The following is a 25,177-nucleotide window of genomic DNA, read 5'->3' as shown; positions in this document are numbered from 1 at the left end:
GCCTGGGTTTCAACAACTAAGTTACAGAGAAAGGTTGAATAAATTAGATCTTTATTCTCTGGAGCGCAGAAGGTTAAGGGGGGACTTGATAGAGGTCTTTAAAATGATGAGAGGGATAGACAGAGTTGATGTGGATCAGCTTTTCCCTTTGAGAATAGGGAAGATTCAAACAAGAGGACATGACTATTCTTACAACTTGGAATGAAAGGAATTTGAAGAATTTTCTGCCACAGCTACGGGGGTTATCTTATAGAGATTTATAAAATGTATTTAGTTATGTACACTGAACATAAATCAAATAAATCAAAGCATGAGGGGCGTAGATGGTCACTTTTTTCTTCTAAGGAAGGGGAGTAAAAACTGGAGGGTCATAAGTTTAAGAAGAGAGGGTAAACAGTTTAAAGGGGATCTGAGGAACATGTTTTTCACACAGTGGGCGGTGAAAATATGAAATGAGCTGTCAGAGGAAATGGTAGAGGAAGATACAATTACAATGCTTAAAAGGCATTTGGACAGGTACATGTTTTGAGGAAATGTTTTGAGGGATATGGGCCAAATGCAGCTCAGGGGGGCGTCTGTTGGGCTGAAAGACTATTCTGCGTAATATAACTGTATTTCTTTGAGCATATGGGATCTTTGTCATGTCTGGTGCTAAATTGTGTTCTGTTGTGACAGTCATATCCCTATTTAAAAATAGGGGATATAAGAAATATTCAGACTTTTTTTCAGATGTTTTTTTTCATGTTTTAATTATTCCGTATTCAAGATGCTTTGTGATTTGTGGGCTGTTCACTGTACATAACTCAATACATTGCAATTAATTTATGAATTATTTTCTTCAGGGAGCTACTTGAACTCATGAGCAAAAGTAAGCATTTAATGGAAGTAGATCGACTTTTAGCTCGTTCTTGGTTTACCTTATTGCCATCAAAAGCTTTGCCAGATTACTTGATGATGATTACACCTAATCTGCTCGATGTTCTGCAAGGAATCATTCATAGATTGAAGACTAGATCTATTTCAATGGAGGTTTGTATTTGAAAAAAAGTTGTATTGCTTAATCAGGATAAGCCAAATGAATTGAAATCCACACTCCTGCAGGTAGTGACAAATTATTGGACTCCGTGGTCTCCCTCTAAAATATGCTATTCAACTTCAAATTCAGATTCCTTTAATTAATAGGATGCTGATCAAGTGATCCTATGTCAGATCCTAGTGTACGTATTCTGCTTAAATGATCATTTAGTCTCATACAATTTAGTACAAACATTTGTATCTTCAAGTAAACTCAATGCACAGGCTATGATCTTTGGCAGCAACTCATTTGGCTCATTGTTGTTTCTTAATAATAAGTCAAATAAGTTACTTGCCGAAGATAGCATGTGCAACGAGTTTCCCTGTAGAGTATACAAATGTTTGTAATAAAACCCTAAATTATTTATAATGTGTTCAGAATCAGGATCAATTGATCAGTGTAGGAGACACTGTTTTCTGATAAAGGTTGATATTCCATTAACATTGCGAGGCTTTGCTGCATACAAATTGCTTTCTGCTTTTTTCCCCACATGTGAACTGCAACTGCTGTTCAAAACATATTCAAAATGAATGATTAGTACAGACGTCAGAGGTTATGGGAAGAAAGCAGGAGAATGGGGTTAGGAGGAAGAGATAGATCAGCCATGATTGAATGGCAGAGTAGACTTGATGGGTCAAATGGCCTAATTCTACTCCTATTCCTTATGACCATATAAAAATGCTGGACACATTCTGCAAGCCAATCCATTGAACAATGTCAATGTTTTTATATTTAATTTTTTTTAAATAATTGTACTTTTATGAATTTTCTTAACACTGCAATTATTAACTTGGTTATTCTATTTATTTGCATGTCACTGGATTACCACAGAGTTTCAATCATGTTTTGAAACTTGCAGAAGAAACTGTGTACAGTCAGCAGAACAGGTATACAAATTGTAATATCAGTACATATTTCTGATTGTTGTTAATCCAGATTGTTAGTGTCTGTGTGAATTTTTAACTTTGATGTAAATGGACGTATAAACATTAGGCGCATATTCTAATTGGGAATCTACCTGTGGATATTTGATTTCTTGTGGATATTTTGATGTCCATCAAAATAAAGAATTGGTTTAGCAACCAAACTAACTCGAAAAAAAGAGTAACCAGCTAATTGTTAGTTCATAAATTAAAAATTTCAGTATCTTACCGAATTCACTTTTAAATATTTTCTCAAATTCAATGTTATTCTTGTTGGTTCTCAGAGGCTAATATGTATGGCTAAAATGATAAAACGATTGTTGTTTATCATTTTTTCAATGTAATTCCTGCATCAAGATAGCTCTTGGAAATGTGCCAAATAATTAGTAACTCTAGATGGTTAAATTCTCATTTCAATAAGAAGATATTTTTAAATATCGCTTTACTGGCCATGTAGCTTTTAAGGAAGTTGAGTGTTTCACTTTAAACCAATCACCTAATATACTAATTCAGAATGGAGTAAAAGTGTTGACAGCAAAATTGAAGTTTTAAATTAAAATTAAAAAGTGGTGTTTTAATTTTTGAGAGAGAGATTTGCATTACTTTACATTTTATACTGTGTGTTTGTGCATGTATTTGTATTTGCACATGCAAATATCTATGAATGTGAAGGCTGAAGTTGTACAAGGTACAAGGTGATCTAAGGTCAGCATGAAATGAAACTTAGATGTCTCTGCCCACCAGGTTCAGAAGTGTATACGTTCTGATTTGGGTATCTATGGTAATTTTGGACACAAATTGATTCTGTGGTAATTAAAAAAAGTTAAGATTATGGTCACCAACAGAGATGTATTTTTATGTTTAGGGATCTATGTGATGAACGTTTAGAAGCATGTGTGAAAGCCAGCTTGAAAATCCACGAAATCATATGTAAATCAATGAAAAAGGTGGACGTTACAGAAACTATTGCCACTTCGGTTGTGCTAATTAGCAAAATTGCTAAATTAAAAAAATCTTCATCAAAGGTATCAGTAAAAACAAATAATTGTGTAAAACAACCATCGTAATGACTTCTGACATCAATACTTTACATTTTTGCAGATATTTTCATAATTCTAATTTTCTTAAACATGAATGTACTGTTATTTATGTAAAACTTGGTAAATGAAAAACTAGAATCTTTGAATGATTTTAAATTTGTATGTTGGAAAGCAAGCTGTTTCTAATAAAACAGAATAAATAGATGGGATAAAAGAAGTTATGATAAAATTAGATAAGATTAAGGTTCGGATAAATGTCGATCATTACATTTTAATTGGATATCTTTTACAGTATTTAAGCATTTATTACAATACTGGTTTAAGTTTAGAGCAGACATTTGTTTTTCAAAAACTAGGTTGCTGGTGAGCACTCTCAACGTGAGGAAGATCCAGGAATGCCATGCGTTGAATTAACAATGACTTTAACAACTACGAGAGAATGGCTAAAGGCTGTCCTCAGTTCAAAATCACTACTTAACCGAGCTACTTTTTTCAATCAAGATGAATTTCATGTAAGACAATTTTGAAATCCACTATATAAATTACCCTAATGGGGATGATGGCACATAATATTTTTATTTGTTAATTTGTGTTTTGAATATGATGCGTTACATTTTAACTGTTCAATGCTAGGATTTAATGAAATACTGTTAGTATCCCAAATGTGAATTGGCTGTTGTTATTGAAATATTAGTTGGCTATTGCCTCGTGGCTTTTCCTTTCTCTATTAGTTGGGCTATTATATAATTTCACATTACAAAATTTGAGATTAATTATGGGCAGAGAGGTGCTAGGAAACTATGAACTTTACCTTAAACTTGAGTGGCTACTGTCAGTTTGAAGCACTGGTGTGGTGTTTTGAGAGGTCAATTATGACGCATATTAACTTCTGCTTTAGTAAGGACCTAGACTCACTCCAATTCACCTACTGCCACAACATACTGACAGCGGATGCGACCTCGCTGGCTTTCCACTCTGCGCTGGACAACAAGAACATGTGCATCATGCTGTTGTTCATTAACTACAGTTTATCGCACATTAGTATCATCTCCTCTACACCTACTGTCTTATTGTTCATCCCTATGCAACTGGATCTTCGATATCCTCATTGGTAGACCTCAATTAGTATGAATTGACAACAACACTTTCCCCATGCTGACCATCAGCACGGGCACCTCCAGCATGCACTGTCAGTCCTCTGCATTATCTGTACCCACGACTGTGTGGCCAGATTCCACTCCAATGCTAATAATGGCTAATTATGAATCAGAGTACAGGAGGGAGATTAATAATCTGGTTGAGTAGTGCTAGAACAACAATCTTGCTCTCATCTTTAGCAAGATCAAGGAGCTGATTATTAACTTCAGGAAGGGAAATCCAAGGATTCATGAACCTGTCTTCATCAGTGGAAGGCAATAGAGCAAGTCAACAGCATGATGATCTGGTCTTTGTTCCAACACATTGATGATGTGGTCCTTGTTCCAACACATTGATGCAATTGCAAAGAAAGTTAATCAACGTTTCTATTTCCTATGAAGTTTGAGGAGATTTGGTTTATTGCCATATATCCTCTTGCACTACTACAAGTATACAGTGGAGAACAACCATGCCGACAGGCTGCATCACGCCTGGTTCGGTCACTTATATGCCCAAGAATATGGGAGGCTGCAGAAAATGGTGGACATTGCTCAGACCATCATGTGTATTGAACTTACCACCACCAAAGAAATCGACAGGAAGCGCTGCCTCAGGAAGAATGCTAAAATCATTTAAAGACCAACAATACCCTGGGCTTATCTAGCTGCTATCTAGAAGCTCAGAACAATTTGAACTTTTGTGCGTGCACTGTCAAATGCAGGAATGCTGAATGAGATGGAGTTATGATGATATTGTAGCTATGTTATGGTGATGGAGAGAATGAATAATGGGACTGTGGATGAGATAGCATTCTAGTAAGCTGCTTTTGTCCAGAAATGTGACCTTCTCTGCCTTAGTTGATGGAGCCCTCATACATGTTTCTGACATGTCTTCTTTTAACTTCCTGCTCCTCAGACAGATCAGAGATAGAGTTTCCTTGGTCCTCAGCTTTCACCCTATGAGCCACTGTATCCAACATATCATCCCTCTACATTTTAGTTAGCTCAGGGATCTTGCTATCAGTCTCATCTTCTCCTCTCCTTCCCTTACTGCTTTCCACAGAGACCACTCCTCTACACACCCAATTCCACTCACCCCTACCCAACCATCCTTCTTTGTCCTCTGGGACTTTCCCGTGCAACCATATGAGGTGTTACACCTCCCGTTATCTCCTCTCACACTACTATTTAGAGATCTGAACCTTGGCAGAGACTTGCATGCATCTCCTCCAACGTGGTATATTACATTCAGTCCTTGTGATCTGGTCCCCTCTAGATCGGCAAGACCATGCAATTGACTGTGTAATCATTCTGCACAGCACCTGCTCACTATCTCCAATACCCATTATGTCATTTCAACCCGCCCTCCCAATCTTTCACTCTCTGCAATCATACACCAACTAGAAGAACAATATCTCACAATTCTGCTTTGATAGCTTACAAACTTATTGGTAAGAACATTGGTTTTTCCAATTTGAGGTATCTTGAACACCCTGTGTTTCTGACTCCCACCCCTCTATCCAGGTTTTTTTTTTTTTTTTTTCTCTCTCTCTCTCTCTCTCTCTCTCTCTCTCTCTCTCTCTCTCTCTCTCTCTCTCTCTCTCTCTCTCTCTCTCTCTCTCTCTCTCTCTGTCTCTCTGTCTCTCTGTCTCTCTGTCTCTCTGTCTCTCTGTCTCTCTGTCTCTCTGTCTCTCTGTCTCTCTGTCTCTCTGTCTCTCTGTCTCTCTGTCTCTCTGTCTCTCTGTCTCTCTGTCTCTCTGTCTCTCTGTCTCTCTGTCTCTCTGTCTCTCTGTCTCTCTGTCTCTCTGTCTCTCTGTCTCTCTGTCTTTCTCTCTTCTCCCCCCCCCCCACCATCTTGTTAACCAGAGTCATTACTCTCCCCCACTTGGTTCCATCTGCCCATCACCCATCCTGATTGATTTGGGTTGAAGGGCCTGTTTCTCTGCTGCATTACTATCTTAATTTAAGACTTTATTTTCTCTTGCTTAACCTTTCATATTTTCCGGATCCATCGATTCCATCTGTCCATTAATGCTTTTATCTGGTTCCATCTATAACTGACCAGCCTCTGACTCTGTCCATTCACTTCCTACACCATTGGTTACATCTGTCTAATCTCACTTCCCTCCCATCTTTCTATAAAACACACTCCAGTTATGTTTCAACATCCCTCCCTTTCCCACAGATTTGTCCATTATCTGACTCTTTCATTGTGTTCCACCTATCACCTGCATGCTTCTACGTTACCCACCTCTCCCATTTCTATATGCTAGTTATCTTCCCTACACACTTACTCTTGATGCAGGGTCACAATCCAAAACTTTAACCATCACTTTGTTTCCACAGATGCTGTTTGACCTGCTAAGTTCCTTCAGCAGTTTATTTGTTTTCTCTCAGAAAATTATGGCATCTCCTCTTGATTATGTAATCTGATGCCACTCAATTGAATTGAATAATTTTTAAACATATACAAGTAAAACTTTTTTATTTACCTATTTGTAAAGGTATGGATTACCCTTACAACCTTAGACCTTGGAAATACAGAATGGACTTCTTTTTGGATTAAAGGACTCTTGAGTGAGCTAGAAGGGCGAATGAAGAAGGTAGTGCATAATGTCAAATGCTTAAACGTTATGAAGATATTTTTAAACTGCATTATTTATTGATTGTTCCTCACCTTTGCTTAATACCTACTAATATTGAATTACATTTTAATTGGAGCCAGCGAGTCTGTTGTCTGGTCCTGATGTGTTAATCATGGTTAGAGTATGGTTTCAACTTATTTAACAATTGCAAGAAGATAAGAAAGCAGTGTGGCAAGGTTAAATTGTCATTTGATATTTCTCATGCATTTCCCAACAGGATTACTAGAGCAATGAAATTAAATTGTAACCATGTGTACTGTTTCACTCAGAAGTCAGACAAATATATGAATTAGTACAGGTGCACAACCTTTTATCCGGAGTTCCGGAAACCAAAAAGCTCCGAAAACCGGACATTTTTTCCAGGATGTCGTCTGCACACCAAAGCTCGCGTTTGGCGCCAAACTTGACCCGAAACGACCCACGGTCAACCCAGGTCTGTACTACTGTAGCGGCTGCCTCCTCCCCCGGTCTCCGGGAGACACTTCAACATCTGTAAATCATTGCTTAAATGTTAGTCAGTTAGTTTGGAGGGCTTTTATGTGAAGGGGGGGGACTTTAATTCTTAGTCCCCTACCTGGTCGGAGAGGCGGGGAGCGGGCAATGCCTTACCTGGTCGCCGTGCAGTAAGCTCCGGAGCGCTGTGGCCGCCGACTCCCAACATCGCGGAGCTGGGGCTGCGGGCGTCCGGACGCGGGCGGCACCGGTTGGAGCTCCGACCCCGGCAACTCTACCCCTGGCTGCGCGGCGCTCCAAATCCAGCGCCGCCCGCGGCCGGACGCCCCAGCTCCGCGATGTTGGGAGTCGGCGGCCACAGCGCTGGGATACCAGCGGGGAGCGGGCAATGCCTTACCGGGTCGCCGTGCGGTAAGCTCCGGAGCGCTGTGGCCGCCGACTCCCAACATCGCGGAGCTGGGGACTGCGGGCGTCCGGCCGCGGGCGGCGCCGGTTGTAGCTCCGACCCCGGCAACTCTACCCCTGGCTGCGCGGCGCTCCATATCCAGCCCGGCCCGCGGCCGTACGCCCGCAGCCCCAGCTCCGCGATGTTGGGAGTCGGCCACAGCGCTCCGGAGCTTACCGCACAGCGACCCGGTAAGGCATTGCCTGCTCCCCGCTGGTATCCCAGCGCTGTGGCCGCCGACTCCCAACATCGCGGAGCTGGGGCTGCGGGCGTCCGGCTGCGGGCAGTGCTGGATTTGGAGCGCCGCGCAGCCAGGGGTAGAGTTGCCGGGGTCGGAGCTCCAACCGGCGCCGCCCGCAGCCGGACGCCCGCAGCCCCAGCTCCGCGATGTTGGGAGTCGGCGGCCACAGCGCTCCGGAGCTTACTGCACGGCGACCCGGTAAGGCATTGCCCGCTCCCCGCCTCTCCGACCAGGTAGGGGACTAAGAATTAAAGTTTCCCCCTTCACCCCCCCCCCACCACATAAAATCCCTCCAAACTAACTGACTAACATTTAAGCAATGATTTACAATGATTCCCCGGTCTCCGGGGAGGAGGCAGCCGCTCCAGACTTTTCAAGCCGCCCGCGCTACCTACCTAATCTACGCTAAAAATCTTCCATTTCGTAATCCGAAAAATTCCGAAATCCGAGAAGTGTCTCGTCCCAAGGCTTTCGGATAAAAGGTTGTGCACCTGTATTCCTGAATTGTGCATCACAATGTACATTTTCTCAATAAACTGCTATGAGAGCTCTGCATTGCTGAGGCATATTCTTAGGAAATAAAATGAATCGTAATTGTATAAAAGCCAGTCACTAAATATTAATACTCTGCAAAGTGATATATAGCTATATATTGCGGTAATTCTGTTGGCATATTTATTGGTCTGAAAGAATAGAATTAATGAACAATAAACAGCTTCTTGGTTTTTTTTGAGGCATACCACATCCATTTTGTTCTGCAATTTCTTTTGTGTTTTAATAATTTCAGATGAAGTAAAACAATAACAAATATTATTTTTCTATGTTTTTAATCAGGAAAAACCAATCCAACAGATAGAAATCTACTGCAAAAAGATTGAGGAGATAAGAAATTTGCAGCCTTTGATTGCAGAGTGCTTTGAGAAGTGCGCACTTGATGCTGTTTATATTATATGTCAGGTATTGTCATTGCAAAATAATTATTAAAAATATATAGCTAATATTTATTCTTTTGAAAGGCTGATGCAAACTTTATAAATTTACCCTTCCAGGACAAGTCTGAAGCTCAACTTTTAGAAAGATTGTGGAATTATAATTTGACCAAATTTGGGAAATTGGTGTCAACAATAATTGAAAATTCATGGGAAAAAGACTACAGTGGAATGTTTTTGGATGATCCTGATTCAGTTCTCTGGCATTTACTTAACTGGTCAGCAGCAAAGACAATTTTTCAGTTACTTGGTAAGGTAACAATTTTGGTATGTTTAATAAATCTAGTTCATAACAAATTGTTAGTGATGGCAGCCTTGACACTCGTGGAGCCAGTCATCCAGTTTATTATAACTTGAGTGCATTTTACTGTATCTGGCTATTAAAGCTGTTGTGCGGACCAGAAATTGTCCATGAACTTCTGTATAGCTACGGAGCATGAGAATTTTATCAAATGAAAAAATTGTGATTTCCCCCGCATTTTAAATTCATAGTCAAACAGCATGGAAAGAAGCACAAGATCAATTTGTCTATACTAACTAAGATGCCCATCTAAGCTTGTCTCTTTCAAACACCACATCCTTGTCTCTTTCAAACAACACAAACAAGTCTTTGGCAATTATATCTACCAGCACTGAAGAAACCCATTTTACATTTCTGAACTTTCTCTGCCAATATCAAATTTTGACTTGGCTATATTACACTGTTATACAGGCAACTCTCATTGTAATTGACCATGGGGGAGAATGGTGTATCATTATTGCCAATTGTCCATTATAACAGAGTAAGGTATTACCATTCTATGTAGTTGAAACAAAGAATGCAAATAACAATTAACCCACAAAAGGACACAAAATGCTGCAGTGACAGCAGGCCAGGTAACACCACTGGAGACCATGGATGGATGCTGTGTTTCTCCAGCACTTTGTGACGTTTCACCATAAAACCAGGCACTGATGCCGCTGGTCTGCACCAACAACACGGTCTTCTCCCACTAAACGGTCTGGTGACATAACCGTTGTTGTGGCTGATGTTGTAGCCCGTGGTGTGCAGTGCTTTCTTCAGGCCGCTGCCACCGACAGGACGCGCTCAGTCAACATGGAGTTCTCCCCCCACCTGCCAACCACCAACTTTTTCAGTTTGGGAGTGCTACACCCTGATTTACTTGCACTATAATTGTTATTCCCCATCATGCTCTCAAGGGACATCTATATTAGTTTCAAAATGTTGGTTTCCTCTCCAAGTGCCTGAAACATAATTGACAAAAGCAGTGATTTTTCAACTTGGGTACTCAAACTGTAGGGGGTTATAATTTTTTTTAAATAGTGGAGCCAGTTCACTCGGAACTTAAAGATGTAATTGGATATGCCTTGTTCTGGGGCCATTGGGCTATTTCAGTCTCCTTAAACGGAGCAGCCGGATATATCATCAAGCATTTGTAGGGCTTTCCTGTTTTACTGAATATGAACCTGTGCTGGTTTCATTCAAATGATATGGTAACAACTCGTCAAGACAAATGGGGCAAGGTGGTGCAGTGGTAGAGTTGTTGCCTTACAGCCTCAAAGGCCCGGGCTCAGTCCAGACTGCGGTGCTGTCTTTCCGCGCTGTATCTCTAAATTAAACTAAGCGATTGCACATGATTCATGTAGGTTATATTTTACCTTTAGATAACTATGAAAGTAGGAGTAATCGTGAGCAACAGTAGTTGTGTCATATTCAATTTCAATTTTTACCAACTTAATGTTTGAATGTTGCTTTTATAAACATAAATTGGTTCTAAATTTCTGATTCTGCATCAACCTTTATCTGGTACAATTTTATCCTATTTAAAAAAAAATATAGGAATAGATAACAAAGTCACTGAACAGCTCTCAAATAAAGCTAAAGATTTGATGGCACTGGCGGTTCAAATATTCCAACATGTGATGAGGGACCTTTTGGATGGCTCTATCAAAATAAAACATTTAGAGTGGATCTTAAAGAAGAAGGACAACTTTATGGCTTTGCATAAGACAAGTAAGTTGTTTTTATTGAACAAGAACATATCTCTTTATGAAAATGCCAAAAAGAAATGCATGAGTTTTTATATGAGCTTTTTTGTTTTGCAGAGCAAGGTGAATCATTCAAAGAAATAAATCTACGTCAGGTATTGACTTGGCGACAAAAGGAATGGAATAGATTCTTTGAAGAACGTAATTGGGTGGATAGTTTCTTGAAAATGTGCCATAAAATTGATGAACATGTGAAAGGTAACATTTTCATGCATTACCTTTTATTTACATCTTAATACATTTTCTGAAAGATTTTGGATTAAGGGTTTTGAAGTTACAATCATCGTGTTTGGAAAGGAAGTTTTAAAAGATGACACATGATACTTTCCCCTGCAACTGCAGGAGATGCAACACCTGTCCCCATACCTCCTCCCTTGAGTCCGTCCAGGGACACCGACAGTCCTATCAGGTGAGGCAGAGGTTCCCTTGTACCTCCTCCAACCTCATCTACTGTATCTGCTGTTCCTGGTGTGGACTCCTGTATATTAGCAAGACATAGCGCAGGCTCGGCTATCGTTTTGCGGAACACCACCGCTCAGTCTGCCTAGATCTACATGATCTCCCGGTTGTTAAACACTTTAACTCCCCCTCCCACCCCATACTGACAAATCTGTCCTGTGTCTCCTCCAATGTCAGAGTGAGGCCCAATGCAAATTGGAGAAACAGCACCTCATTTTGCACCTCTCTCTCCACCCCTCCTCCTAGTTCTCCGATTAGTTTTGCTGATCTCCAGATTAAATGTTACTGATTATATGCCTCATTGTCACCTTTCCCTCTGCTAAAAATGATTCTTTATCGTCATCCCCTTTTGATCTTTCCTTTTCACACCTTACCCCTCCATATCTCTGTCTCTCTCTCTCTCCCCTGACTCTTAATCTAAAGAAGGGGTCTTGACCCGAAACATCATCTATTCCTTCTCTCCAGAGATGCTGCCGGTCCCACTGAGTTACTCTGGCATTTTGTGTCTATCTTCGGTGTAAACCAATATCTGCGGTTCCTTCCTACACATGATTTACTAGGCTGATCATGTGTTTACTAGGCTGATCTTCGTATCCGGTATGTGAGTATTGGATCTGATTGTATGTCTCTCATTGGGTACTCGCAGGGGGAATATATTTTCATAAGAGAGCACAATCCCTCATTTAAAAACATGGTATATTTAATATTAGTTGCTCCAGAATAAATCTAAACTGAGACTCGCTAATATGCCTGTCATGTTTAAGACAGTATAGAATTAGTAGTTGCACATTTATTTTACTGGGGAAAAAAAATATTAAGATTCAGTGTAGGAAGAAAGCTGTTGTATTTCTCTGAAATATTCCCCTGATTTTCCCTTTAATTATAGTGGCAATCGATGATCTTAAAAATTTGTTTGATCATGATGTTCGGGAAATGAAGCTGAATGAAGTTGTGACGATAGAGCAGATTGGTGCTCAGTATATTGTACCATGCATCCCTATGGTTAGTTATTTCTCCTTAAGTGAAGAGATAAAACAAATGGCAAGTGCCATTGACCGCTTCAAAGACAGCTACATTTTACAAATGTGCTGGGAAAAAGAGGCACACCATATCTATGTTAGCAATGAACAACAGAACGAACCACCACTGTCTCTTGAAGAAGCTTGTACCATGATTTGGAATCCGTGTTTTGACCAGTACAAGGACATTTTTGTAAAAGTAAAGGAGGCCAGTCTTACTTTTGCAGAGGTTGATAACATATTTAAAGACTATCGTGATCGATATGAAGAACTGAGAAGTGATTTAAAGATTATGTGTAGAATAGACGGCAATACTAAGGATAACTGGATTGAAGAGCGAATCCGACAAATTAAGGAATACCACCAACTACACTTGGCTGTTGAATCTGCCCAAATAATTGCAAAAGTGCAGAGTGTTCTTAACCTTACTGGAAACTTCACTGTTCTGGAAACATTACTAAATGTGGTGAGTATGAATATTTCCTATTAAGTTTTTATCCTCTTAAGATATTGAATGTTGAATGGGCTAAGATTTCAAATGAAGCCACTTTCACTCCCAAATTGAATATTAGTACCATTGTTCTTAATCCAAAAAACCTGCTTTGCTGATGTTGACAAAGTCCTGTTAGATCTTTCTTGCACAGTTGGAGGCTCAGTGCCTCTGTGCACACTCTCAAGGTGGCTGCAAGGGGAAATGAGACTGTTCCTCGAACCTTCTGTGATGTGTGAATGCCAAATCTCCTAGATTTTGTCTTTGCCATAAAAGGCCAGGGTAGCATTGCAGTGTTCTTTGTCGAAGCACAACAAAGGATGCTTTGCTTATGTTACATCATGGATGCTTGCTGAGACAGGTATTCTGCAGGGAGAAGATTATAACCTCTGGAAAAGTGCACTTTACTCTGGCTGAAACCCACTTAGTCTTCAAGTGTAACGAGCTTCCCTTTGCCAAATGTAGATCTATACACTCCAAGTTCCAAAAATGTGCGTTGAGGGTTTCATTGAAAGTTGGTATGGCTACCACAAATACTCTCTGAGTGGCAGATTTTTAAGATCCTCCTGCCACTGCAAATTAAGAGGCTACAATCTTATTATCTCATCATTTATGGAATCAATGTAAAATAAAAATTGGCTTAATGCTAAATAAAATCATGTAAGTAATTGGAATTATGCTGTGAAAGATTATATATATTTTACTTTTATGAATAAGGTTTGTTTTTGGAAAATGTCACCAATGTTCCTACTTCAAATCCTAGTATTCATGTATGGCTTAGCTGTGATGCTTCCAAGTAATTGATAATTTGATTGTAGCCCAACAAAACTTGGAAAAGCAGGTATTTTGAACATCTGAAATAAACTGCAGATGTTGGAAGTTGTGGATAAAAGCAGTTCTCTTGTAGCAGCAAACCCTGATGCCCTGTTCATAATTTCTGGTGACTTCACTCAAACATACTTCAGGAATGTACTCCCCAAATATCGTCAGCACGTCTCTGGTTACAGAGTGTTAACACCCTAGCCTTCTGTTGCAACACCATCAAGTATGCCTATTCACTGCATCTACTACCAAAAGGGTTGGTTTCTGCAATTTAGATAAAGAAGTGAGGAGGTGGTGAGAAGAGAGGTAATCTACTATAATTTAACAGAAGGGGGATTTGTATTCTATTATTGTTTGATATTGCAATAGAATCTATGATTAACATGCATTTTTTTGTTAGTTTTAGCAACAAGTAAAATAGCAATATGCCTGTGTTCCAGAACAAATTATATTGATGTTGTCTGAAGTAAGAAAGAATAGTAGAGGTAGTAGTATATATTTTATTTTGAACATGTAAAACAAAAAAAGTTAAACGAAGCAAAATAACAATAAAATGGAATGAACAATAAACCTATACACAACTCATTAAATAACTTCTCATAAACATCACAAATTAAATCTTACATGTTCTAAAAGGAGTAGGAGGAAGTATACACTTATTTATTCCTACCCCTTCTCCGCTACTCATCAATTAATTCACAAACTTTATCATCTACACACACACACACACATTTATCTATATTACTAAAAGTCTGATCTTGTCCACTTCCTGTTCTGTATATTGATTTTAGAAAAAGCGCAGCCACTTACGGCTGTGATTTTTGGCCATCTTACTCAGAGTCCCTCTCCGCCGCGCAGAACGAGAGAATTTTTCCCAATGATGAAAAATAAAAGAGTTTTAAAGAGTTTAAAAAGGTTGAGATTCTCTCTCCTGAAGGCCACGCCCCTGCCGGAGGGACTATAAAACCCGGATGTGTTGAGTGCCTCAGTCAGTCTCTGCAAAATGGGGGAGCGAGAGGGTCACGTCTCTCAGTCTGAGCTGTGAAAAACACTGAACACATGTCTACTAAACTGAGTGGTTTTTACTGACCTGTCAGTGCCCTTAATGTGGTTTGAAAATATAGTTTGGAAATGCTAAAGCTGTGTTGCCTTTGGTTTGGAAATGCTAAAGCTCTGTTGCCTTTGGTTTGGAATTAAAGTTGCCTTGCCTAATTGAAGTTGCCTTGCCTTCTATATCATTAAAAGTCTAATCTTGACCACTTCCTGTTTGCGCTACCACGTACAGCTGTGATTTTTGGCCATCTAACAGAGTTCCCCTCCGCTCATCAGGTGCCGAGGATTTTTCCCCTCGATGAAAAATAAAAGAGTTATTAGTGTTTAAAAAATGTTGAGATTCTATCTCCTGTCAATCACGCCATGTCAATCCCGTCAATCACTAATATATATATATATATATATATATATGTATTCCTTGAAATTCCATTTCAAGCAGGGTGTATATATATATATACACACATATACACACACACCTTGAAATTCCATATATATGACTAAGTTGACTGGTTGTCAGAGGGGCAGTATGGACATTGTGGGCAGAATGGATTTTTGAGATGGTAGCTCAGTCACTGAGACCACACACACTCACACACAGACACTAACTCTCACTCACTCACTCACTCACACACCCTATATATGGCATTAAACTTTCTTGAATACTCACACGGCTGAGCGTGGCTTCTCCACTTTGGGGCTTCCGCAGTCAGCGGCACTTCCGCAATCAGCGTGACCTCTGCACTTACCGGAAATTACGCAATTAGCGCGACCTCTGCACTCACCGGAAATTACGCAATCAGCGCGACCTCTGCACTCACCGGAAATTACGCAATCAGCGCAACCTGTCCACTAAGCGGAAGTCACAAAATGAGCGGGACTTTTGAACCAAGCACAGTCAGACCTAATAAAGCATTTATTCCTTCCAAACACAGTCGGACCTAATAAAGCATTGCAGTTTCAAGCACAGGGAGGGCAGCAGGCCAAACAACTCATGGCATTGTCATTAAGTGCTAACAAATCATTAATTGCAAGTACATTGCAGACTCACAGTTTAGTTGATTCACAGCTTAGAATGATAGTCGTGGCATCTCCCTCACGATCTTGCAGAGTGACTGAGCCATGTCCTTCCCCCCGGAAGCGGCGTGACCTTCATCACGGTGATTGACAGGCGAGAGCATCTCAAGGCTTTTTTAAACACTCATAACTTTCTTATTCTTCACGATGGGAAAAATCCTCGGGGCCTGCTCAGACTGGAGGACTGTGAATAAGATGGCCAAAAATCATAACGATATATGGTGCCCTTTTTCTAAAATCAATATACAGCGCAGACAGGAAGTGGTCAAGATGAGACTTTGCATTATTTTTATATATATACACACACACAGACACGCACACACAAGCGCACACACACACACACACACACACACACACATTATATACTAGACTAAGTGGGTGTTCACACGGGAGGGCTGGTCCCCCAACGCAATATTCCACCCTCTCCACCACTTCCAATATTGGTGGCCAGTTGGGGGGGGGGGGGGGGGGGCTTTCTGGAGCACAAGTATGGGTATTGTGGACTGAAGGAACTGGTTTCCAGAGGGCTAGTATGGGCATTGTGGGCCAAATGGATTCTTGGTGTGGCTGCTCAGTCACTCAAGCCTGATGTGCTGGCAGCTCACTCACGGCTGGTGGGCTAGCAGTTTGACTCAAGGCTATTCTTTGAAATTCCATTTCAAGCAGGGTGCAAGGCCACCAAATTCAAATGCAGGGTGCAAAGTCGCCAAATTCAAATGCAGGGTGCAAAGTCGCCAAATTCAAATGCAGGGTGCAAAGTCACCAAATTCAATTGCAGTTTCATACCACTTCAAGCATGGTGCAAGGCCACCAAATTCAAATGCAGTTTCATACCATTTCATGCAGGGTGCAAGGCCACCACATTCAAATGCAGTTTCATACCATTTCAACAGGGTGAAACCACCATAAATCACCACATAAACACCATAATCACAGTTCAGTAGACATTCAGTGTGTTCAGTTGATTCACAGCTCAGGCAGAGTCATGACCTCCCCCTCCCCCATCTTAAAGAGACTGAGCCTCACCCACACTTCCGGGTTTTATAATCCCTCCCCCCACCCACCAGAAGGGACCTGGCCTTCCTGGTGTGATTGACAGGAGAGAGATTCTCAACATTTTTCAAACACTAATGACACTTTTATTTTTCATTGATGGGAAGAATCCTCTGCACCTGATGAGCGGAGGGGGACTGAGTAAGATGGCCAAAAACCACAGCCGTAAGTGGTAGCGTTTTATCTAAAATCAATATACAGTGCAAACGGGAAGTTGTCAAGTTTAGACTTTTAATCATTTGCTTTATTTCAAACCAACCACCACCAACCATTTTCTGTGCTTTATTTCAAACCAACCACATTTTCATTTTCAAGCCACATTAAGGGCAATCAAGGTCAGTAAAACAACACTCACAGTTTAGTAGATATGTGTTCAGTGTTATTCACAGCTCAGACTGAGAGATGTAACACTCTCGCTCCCCCATCTTGCAGAGACTGAGGCACTCAACACTTCCGGGTTTTATAGTCCCTCCGGAAGGAGCGTGGCCTTCAGGAGAGAGAGAATCTCAACATTTTTTAAACACTAATAACTCTTTTATTTTTAACCGATGGGAAAAATCCTTTTGTCCTGCGCAGCTGAGGGGGACTCTGAGTAAGATGGCCAAAAATCACAGCCGTAAGTTTTTTCTAAAATCAATATACAGAACAACAGAAAGTGCTTTATTGGACAGTTTTTGGCATACAATGTTGTGAATATTTTAAAGAATATTTAATATGCTTTGTCAATGTCTTCTTCCTCGTATATTATTCTCCAATCTTGTGATAGTCATTCATTTCTAAATGCATTCATAGATTCTTCTGTCCTCGTTTGTATTTCAGGTTTTCAACATTCTTATCATAGTTATTGTCAAAGATTGCAAAAACTGGCAAATGGTCACTGATGTCATTTATTAATAACCCACTCACTGAATATATTATCTATTAGCGTGAGATGTAATTCTGTGAGATGTAATTCTGCCAGGTCTAGTCATTTTTGGATATAAACTCATGCTATACATTGCATTAATAAACTCTTCTATCATTTTATGCTTATTTGGATTTAACAGATCTATGTTGAAATACGCACAGATGAACATAACCTTTGTCTGTGAGCAGATGGCGGACCACATCTATCATGTGTACACATGGATCCCACTCCGGATGGCAGGCATCGAATCACGTGTTCACAGAAGATAGACAAAAATGCTGGAGAAACTCAGCGGATGAGGCAGCCTCATGCAATCCTTGCATGTCTCACCCTCTGAGTTTCTCCAGCATTTTTGTCTACCTTGCATTTTTCCAGCATCTGCAGTTCTTTCTTAAACGTGTTCAAAGAAGGTGCGCGGCCGCGCCGGCGGCTTTGCACAGGATGCGGTACAGTCAGAGCTCGGCCACGCTCGGCGCTCGGCGAGCCTAATGATTACAGGGAAAAATAATCCGCTTGCGGGCTGGATGATTTCGGGTTACGGGCTGCATTCGGCCCGGGGGGCATTGGTTGCCAACTCCTGATATATTGTATTTATTTATTTTGTATTTATTTAGTCCCTCATTTTTCCATTACCTTGTTGTGTTCTTTTGGACTCACTGGTATTTGTTCAATTCCTCCATATCTCTGATGACTAGCACTCTAGCCTCTTCAGGTGTTCCATTCAGTTTTATGAAGATTTTGCAGTTTGCTGTCCATGTAGATTGAATCTTCCTCTGCTTTCTCAGGAAGCGTGCCTTTCTGGCAATGTCCGCATTCTTTTTTGTCAGATGCTCATTCAAGTAAATATCTGATCCCTTCAGTTTTTTTTCCTTGCCTTAGCAATGTGGTTTTATGCTTTCTATTCGCAAAGCTTATTATTATGGCTGGTTTGTCACTTGTTTTTCCGAGGGAGAGGGTGACATTCCTCGATGTTGTTATTTCCCACTTCAATTCCCTTAAACTGGAGGAAAGCAGTCACCTGTTGCTCCACAGAGTTTGAGTCCAACTCGCTGAGTTCCCCACCGTTCCTCGTTGTCACCGCCCGGGCGTATGGCCGGGGTTTAGTCTCCAGCCCAGTGACTATGATGTCGTTCATCTGTGTGTACTGTTCCAAATCAGCCACCCGGTTCTCCAGAAAGACGATCTGTTTTTCCTTCTTGGCGTTTTGTAGCCTCAGGGACTTGACCTCTTCCACTAAATACAAAATACTTTTCTGCTGTAGTTTGATAGTAGAAACCTCCTCCATCAGAAAGTCGAGTGACCTTTTTTTGCCGTCGACTTCCTCAGCTGCGGGATTCATTTTTGGTCCATAGCGTTTTTGTTTCTTCCCACGTAGACACAACACAAAGATAACCTGACAAATTCTAGTACGAATTGTACAGCTGCTGTTTTAAACTACAGTCCCAGGCATGGAAGGATCTGCGGCCTATCATGTCCAGTTTGCAAACACAGCTTCGTATTTACAGTTTAAAATGTTAAACAATACTGCATACTGCAAAACAGTCCTGCACTGTATTTAAAGGTTAAGTTCACAAACTCTATCCGATCCTCATCGCCATTGTAAATATTACAGCTAAAAATACTTATCACCGGCGCCTCCCACAAATGGTTGAAATTGATGGGGATTAGTATTGTAATTGAGATATAACAAAAAAAATAGAAGTAATGACTGACAAGTTCTGGACATTTTGCACAACTGTTTCTAGCAACCGTTCTAATCTTCTAGCAACACTGCTCTATCCTAATTTCATGCTCTGGATTGTCATTAGTCTTGCTGTCTATCAACAAACTTGACATGGTATTTATTGTTTAATTTAAAATTAGATGATGGGCAATTTTCCTTTTTTTCTTAGACGAATGAATCCTATAGGGATAAAAGTCTGCACTATATAAATGAGCACCTTATACAAGCCAAGAACCGTCTTGTGGAAATAACAAAGCCTCGGAGGAAAGCTTTGAAAGAGTTTACTCAAAGATGCCAGTTTTTGCAATGGGTCAAAGAGGCTTTGAAAGGTAAATAAGCACAAAACATTGTAATCTATGCAGAAGACATTGCTTAATTTTTTTTTCCTAATTATTTGAAATTGTTTTTGGAAATTAGTTTTGAGTTTTGCTAAGTTATTATTTTTCTTAAGTAAACTGGCTGTTACTTTATTTTATTTGTACCATTATGTTTGTTCTGAATTTTATCTATTTATTCCCAGTGAAGAGCAGCATCTGAAGAATTATGAAAAGACAGTATTTCACATGCACCTAACTAGTCCATCAAGCTACACGCAATCTTCTTTCCCAATGCTTCCCACCTCTCTCCCCCTTGAGACTCATTGTCTGTTTTTCCTATTCCCCATAATCAACTTCAATGATTCCTACTAATCTTTTCATTGCTTCCACGTGTCTTTTAAAATATGCTTCTCGCCTGATCGGCCCTTTAACAGGACCAGTTGTGGTGCAACAGTTAAATTGCAATACTAATAATCCAGATATCTGAAACAAAAGCAGAAAATTCTACACTCCACTCCACAGGTCAAGCAATATCAATGAAAAGAGAAAGAGCGTTATGGTTCAGGTTGACGACTCTCCATCAATTGTAGGGAGTGTGGGAGTGGGATGGCTAAGAAAATGGAAATATTTCATCAAAGCCAGAAATGCCCTGATAATGTACTCCAGCAGCATGAAGAGGCTCTTTGTGCAACACATCCATGCTGACTAAGATGCCCTCCTGAGCTAGTCCATTTGCTTGCATTTGGCCTGTTTCCCTCTAAACCTTACCAAGTCAAGGATCTATCTGAATGTCTTTCAGATTTTGTAATTGTACCCACCTCTGGTAGCTCTGCCCACCACTCTCTGTGTGGAATAACTAGCCTTTTCGGTCTCCTTTAAATCTTTCCCCTCTGATCTTAAACCTACGCCTTCTAGTTTTAGACGCTCTTACATTGGGGAAAAGATTGTAATCAGCCTAATCTATGCCCCCATCTGATTTTATGAAACTTCTGTAAGGTCACCCCTCAGCCTCATCACTCGGGGAAGTCAGCCCAGCCCAGCCCAGCCAATTCAACCTCTTAAAGCCCTCCAGTTCCTGTCTCCATTCCAGCAAATTATTGCATAATATTTTACTAAAATTATTTCTTTTTTTTATTGCTTAGATTCTCTGATCATAAGCGACATTTAGAATCGGTCGAAAAAGCTATTTGACATAACATTTTGGCAAAATATCCAACAGTTTGTTCGTTTCCACCATTTGTAACCGAGTTGGCTCTGGCTTGCTAATCACTTTCATAAAATGATTCCAGCAGCATAAATGGGGGAGTGTTAGATGCCCTGCAGCTACAGAGGTTAAGTGCATTTTTAGGCATTCTGAGAGTAGCAAACGTGAGACATGTTTGGACTCAAGTGAAATGCTGCCAACTCATTGGAGTGTAGAAACCAGAAAAGGATTGTCATGTATTTTAAGAGAAATTGCTTCAAGAGGACAGAGCAAGTAGAGGTTGTGACTATGGTACAAGCTTATACCCAATTATCATCTGCCATAAAGAGATGAGGTAAATACGTGAAACTGTAATAATATAATATGGATTGAAAGCAAATGTAACTTAAGAACTTCATTATTTTTAAGGTCCCTCAGCTGTAGATAAATATATTGTAGTTAAAAAAAACAAAAACGTTTTTGGGGTAATAATTCCGTTTTACAATGCTTAGATTTCTCTGGTGATCAGTGCAAAAGATTTTTTGCCTTTTTTTCTTTTTCTTCTTTACCAGATGTAACTGAGTTGAAAGTGTTTGTGGACCTGGCTTCAATCTCAGCTGGTGAAAATGATCTTGATATCGATCGTGTGGCTTGCTTTCATGATGCTGTATTGGGCTACTCATCATTGCTGTTTGAAATAAAGCCACAAGCTGGATTTGATGACTTCATACATTGTGTACAGAAATTGTGGAATGCTTTAGATAATGACCCGGATCTTACCAAGAAGCTGGTAAATTTAACCTTAAGTTTCAGCATAATTGTGCATGATATTTGGTTTACAAATGGCTTGAGTAGCAGGTTTTTTTTTTACAAAATGTAATTTTGAGAATTGCATGCTCTGTTTAACAATATTCCGGTTCGTATTAATTATAGGAGTGCTAAATACCTCAGAATTTTTGTAAGCTTGAATTTACTCATGGGCATATCAATATTTCTCTTAAATGCCTTAAAAGCTACCCTGTCAGATATAGATGTGCATTGACCAACCTAGGAATGGTGGTTTGAGAAGTATTTTTGAGTTAAACCTGTGGATTGGAATACTTTAATGATTCAACTAAGGTTAGAGAAAGGAGATCAAATACAAAATGAAACACCATTTATCTTCTCAAAACGCGCTATAACCAGAGCTTTCATCAGTCTTTCCTTTTCTCTCACCATTTTTTATGGCTTCATGATTGGCATTAAATTTTGTCAAGAAACAGACAATGTAGAGGATCAATACCATTTTTTCTTCAATTCTGCATTTTAAATGTTCAGTAAAACATGGAAGCAGAGAGTGAACATTTTATGTGAAATATCCTTCAGTAGTGTGATTACTGTTGCAGTGGAGAATTTAATTTGAGCATAGGGAGCATGGAGATCCATGGCTTAATTTTGCTTTGCAAATGGAAATTGATTTACTTTTTTCACTGAATCATATTTACGAATACTAATAAGAGCTTTGAAGAATACACAAGAGACCAATAGTGTACTGTCCAAATTGTCAATGTTTGCAAGTTTGTTTTGAAGGTAACTTCCTTTTCCACTTTCAGCAAGATTCAGCTCGGCATTTGGAATGGCTGAAAACAGTAAAGGAAAGCCATGGGTCTATAGAACAATCATCACTTTCATTGGCTTCAGCTATAAACAGCAGTGGAATTTATGTAATCGATTCTCAAGGGAAAAACAAGGTATTGCAGAGCAGCGATGCTGGAGCAAAATGTTCCACAATATACGATAATATTAATGTTCGCAAATTGTTATACTCTTTTTTAATAGTACGTGGAGCAACTTTTTAGAATAATTTTTATGAACATCTTAAATAGAAGCACCTCCTCAATCCCAAGGATCTAGTGATTCTATACTTGGCCTCATCGGTTGGGGCAGTGAGTATAAAAGTCAGGAAGCCATGTTGGACTGAGTCCAAGCCAAGTAAATCCTCCTTTAGCTATGAAAATCGAATTGTACTTGCTGCTCCAAATTAAATCTCACCAGAGCTCCAGCCAGTCTCAGAAAAACATTATTAATTTTATACCCAAACACCCTGCATGAACCAGTACACTAAGATCCCAACCTACACCATCATTTGCTAGTTTACTCAGTATTTAACATGTCATAGGGTCTGTTTATCTTCTTTTCTTACCAAAGTGTATAATCTCATAGTTTCTCACATTCCTTACACCGCAGCTTTAAGCACTTGCTTAATCTATCTGTATGTCTTTGAAACTCTCGTAACAGCTCATTTTTCCACCAAACTGGTGATGTTATATTCTATTAATTTGTGTTTATATAAATTGTGGATAACTGAGATCATTATGGCGACCAACTTGATTGCCAACTTGAAAAAGACATATATTCCAACTATGTTTTTAAGAAGGAACTGCAGATGCTGGAAAATCGAAGGAACACAAAAATGCTGGAGGAACTCAGTGGGTGCAGCAGCATCTATGGAGCGAAGGAAATAGGCAACGTTGGAAGAAGGGTTTCGGCCCGAAACGTTGCCTATTTCCTTCGCTCCATAGATGCTGCTGCATCCGCTGAGTTCCTCCAGCATTTTTGTGTACCTTCCAACTATGTTTTGACTTATTTTCAGTCTTCTTTCCCTGATAATGTTACCACCTATCTCATCAGCAGAATTTATCAATTTCCTTATAAAATTCAAGTCCTAATACGTTATTGCTCCTTCAAAAACACACTCAAAACGATCAAATGCAATTTTCCTTTGTAATATATTAAGTCCGCCCAATTAATTTACAATGTTGCAAGTGTTTTATTCTCATATGCAACAAATGTTATGCTAACTCATCTTTGGCTCCATAGTTTTACTCTTCTTGTCTTTCAATTTTCAAAATATGCTGCAGTCAAACTAATTTTGATAGTTCAACATTAATGCATCACAATTAAACGTGTTCACTGTTATTTAAACCACTTCGTTAAAAATATTGTGAGGAAGGAGGTAGGTAAGGATTGGTAATGGTAGGTAATGTCAAAGGATACAGCAGGATATTGCTGTGGAAATATGAGCTGTGAGATGGCAGATGGAATTTAATCCAAACAGTGTTCACTTTGGAAGCTCAAATGCAAGAGGAAGGTATACAGTGAATGGCAGGACTGAGGAGTATTGATGTGCAGAGGGATCTTGGGTTGCAAGTCCATGGCTTCTTGAAAGTGGCAACACAAGTACTTAGACATATAGCATACTTGCCTTCATAGGTTGGGGCAGTGAGTATTAAAGTCAGGAAGTCATGTTGCGGATGTATAATATTTGTTTCAGCCACATTTATAGTATTGAGTGCACTTGTTGCAATCATTGTGTTCTCACAGTAGGCCAGAAACTGCATCCTCGGACACTGCCAGCAGAGTTTGAGATATTTACGTAGATATGGAATGATATTAGTTGAAGCCTTACCTGTGGCAAGCATTTTTAGTCTTACCTACGTGTTTTCAGTGTATCAAGCTCTTCCAAGAGAAATAAACTATTGTGCACAGTCAGATCCATCTCAGTGTGCTTAATTATTTTCAATTTTTTCACAGCTTTCTTTAGGTTCAGCTATCATATTAAAACTGCCAGAAGCTCATGGTGACAATGAAGAAGTACGAAGTTACACTCTTGAAGACCTAAAAGAACTGCAGAATAAACTCATGCTGATGTCAGGCAAGGGAGATCATGGCCGGAATGAAGTGGACAGATTCGTAGAGGTAACTGACTACTTTAATGCATTCATATATCTATAGTGGGAAGCACAGCAGTGGAACACTTATTAGTCTTTGAATAAAAATGCACTTTATACAGATTTTTTTTTCCTCCAGAGGTTTTAATGCGATAATGTCTTCAGTGATTACAGAATTGGTATGATTTCAATACACAGACACTGAGGTCTTCATCATGAGCATTTTATCATTACTTTGCTGAGAACCTCTGATAACACAATTGCACTATATACAGTATTTAAACATCTCAATTGTAAATAAAGGCAAAGATAACCTTTAAGATCTTGTAATTTATGTTTGCATATATCCATATGATTTTACTTGTCATCAT

The 25,177-nt window shown here is 39.7% G+C and overlaps 2 protein-coding genes across 2 annotated transcripts in view; both read left to right on the top strand.

The window, feature by feature from the left end:
• Positions 1 to 1,031, top strand: part of LOC116987733 (E3 ubiquitin-protein ligase rnf213-alpha-like) — a 50,602-nt gene extending 49,571 nt beyond the window's left edge. The window contains exon 12 of the mRNA XM_033043965.1: positions 843 to 1,031. The gene's annotated coding sequence lies outside the window, so the exon portion shown is untranslated. The remainder of the gene's footprint in view (positions 1 to 842) is intronic.
• The window catches only part of LOC116987732 (E3 ubiquitin-protein ligase rnf213-alpha-like), a 95,999-nt gene that overhangs the window by 1,416 nt on the left and 69,406 nt on the right, over positions 1 to 25,177 (top strand). Inside the window, exons 2-15 of the mRNA XM_033043963.1 lie at positions 843 to 1,029; positions 1,907 to 1,962; positions 2,864 to 3,023; positions 3,395 to 3,550; positions 6,679 to 6,777; positions 8,793 to 8,915; positions 9,008 to 9,197; positions 10,788 to 10,961; positions 11,054 to 11,194; positions 12,342 to 12,940; positions 19,766 to 19,925; positions 21,669 to 21,886; positions 22,689 to 22,826; positions 24,670 to 24,834. Of these exons, the coding sequence (XP_032899854.1) occupies positions 843 to 1,029; positions 1,907 to 1,962; positions 2,864 to 3,023; positions 3,395 to 3,550; positions 6,679 to 6,777; positions 8,793 to 8,915; positions 9,008 to 9,197; positions 10,788 to 10,961; positions 11,054 to 11,194; positions 12,342 to 12,940; positions 19,766 to 19,925; positions 21,669 to 21,886; positions 22,689 to 22,826; positions 24,670 to 24,834 (2,566 nt within the window). The remainder of the gene's footprint in view (positions 1 to 842; positions 1,030 to 1,906; positions 1,963 to 2,863; positions 3,024 to 3,394; positions 3,551 to 6,678; positions 6,778 to 8,792; positions 8,916 to 9,007; positions 9,198 to 10,787; positions 10,962 to 11,053; positions 11,195 to 12,341; positions 12,941 to 19,765; positions 19,926 to 21,668; positions 21,887 to 22,688; positions 22,827 to 24,669; positions 24,835 to 25,177) is intronic.

The sequence above is a fragment of the Amblyraja radiata genome, chromosome 26 (assembly GCF_010909765.2).
Source record: "Amblyraja radiata isolate CabotCenter1 chromosome 26, sAmbRad1.1.pri, whole genome shotgun sequence".
NCBI classification, from domain to species: Eukaryota; Metazoa; Chordata; class Chondrichthyes; order Rajiformes; family Rajidae; genus Amblyraja; species Amblyraja radiata.
This window is presented reverse-complemented; position numbering and strand designations above follow the sequence as displayed.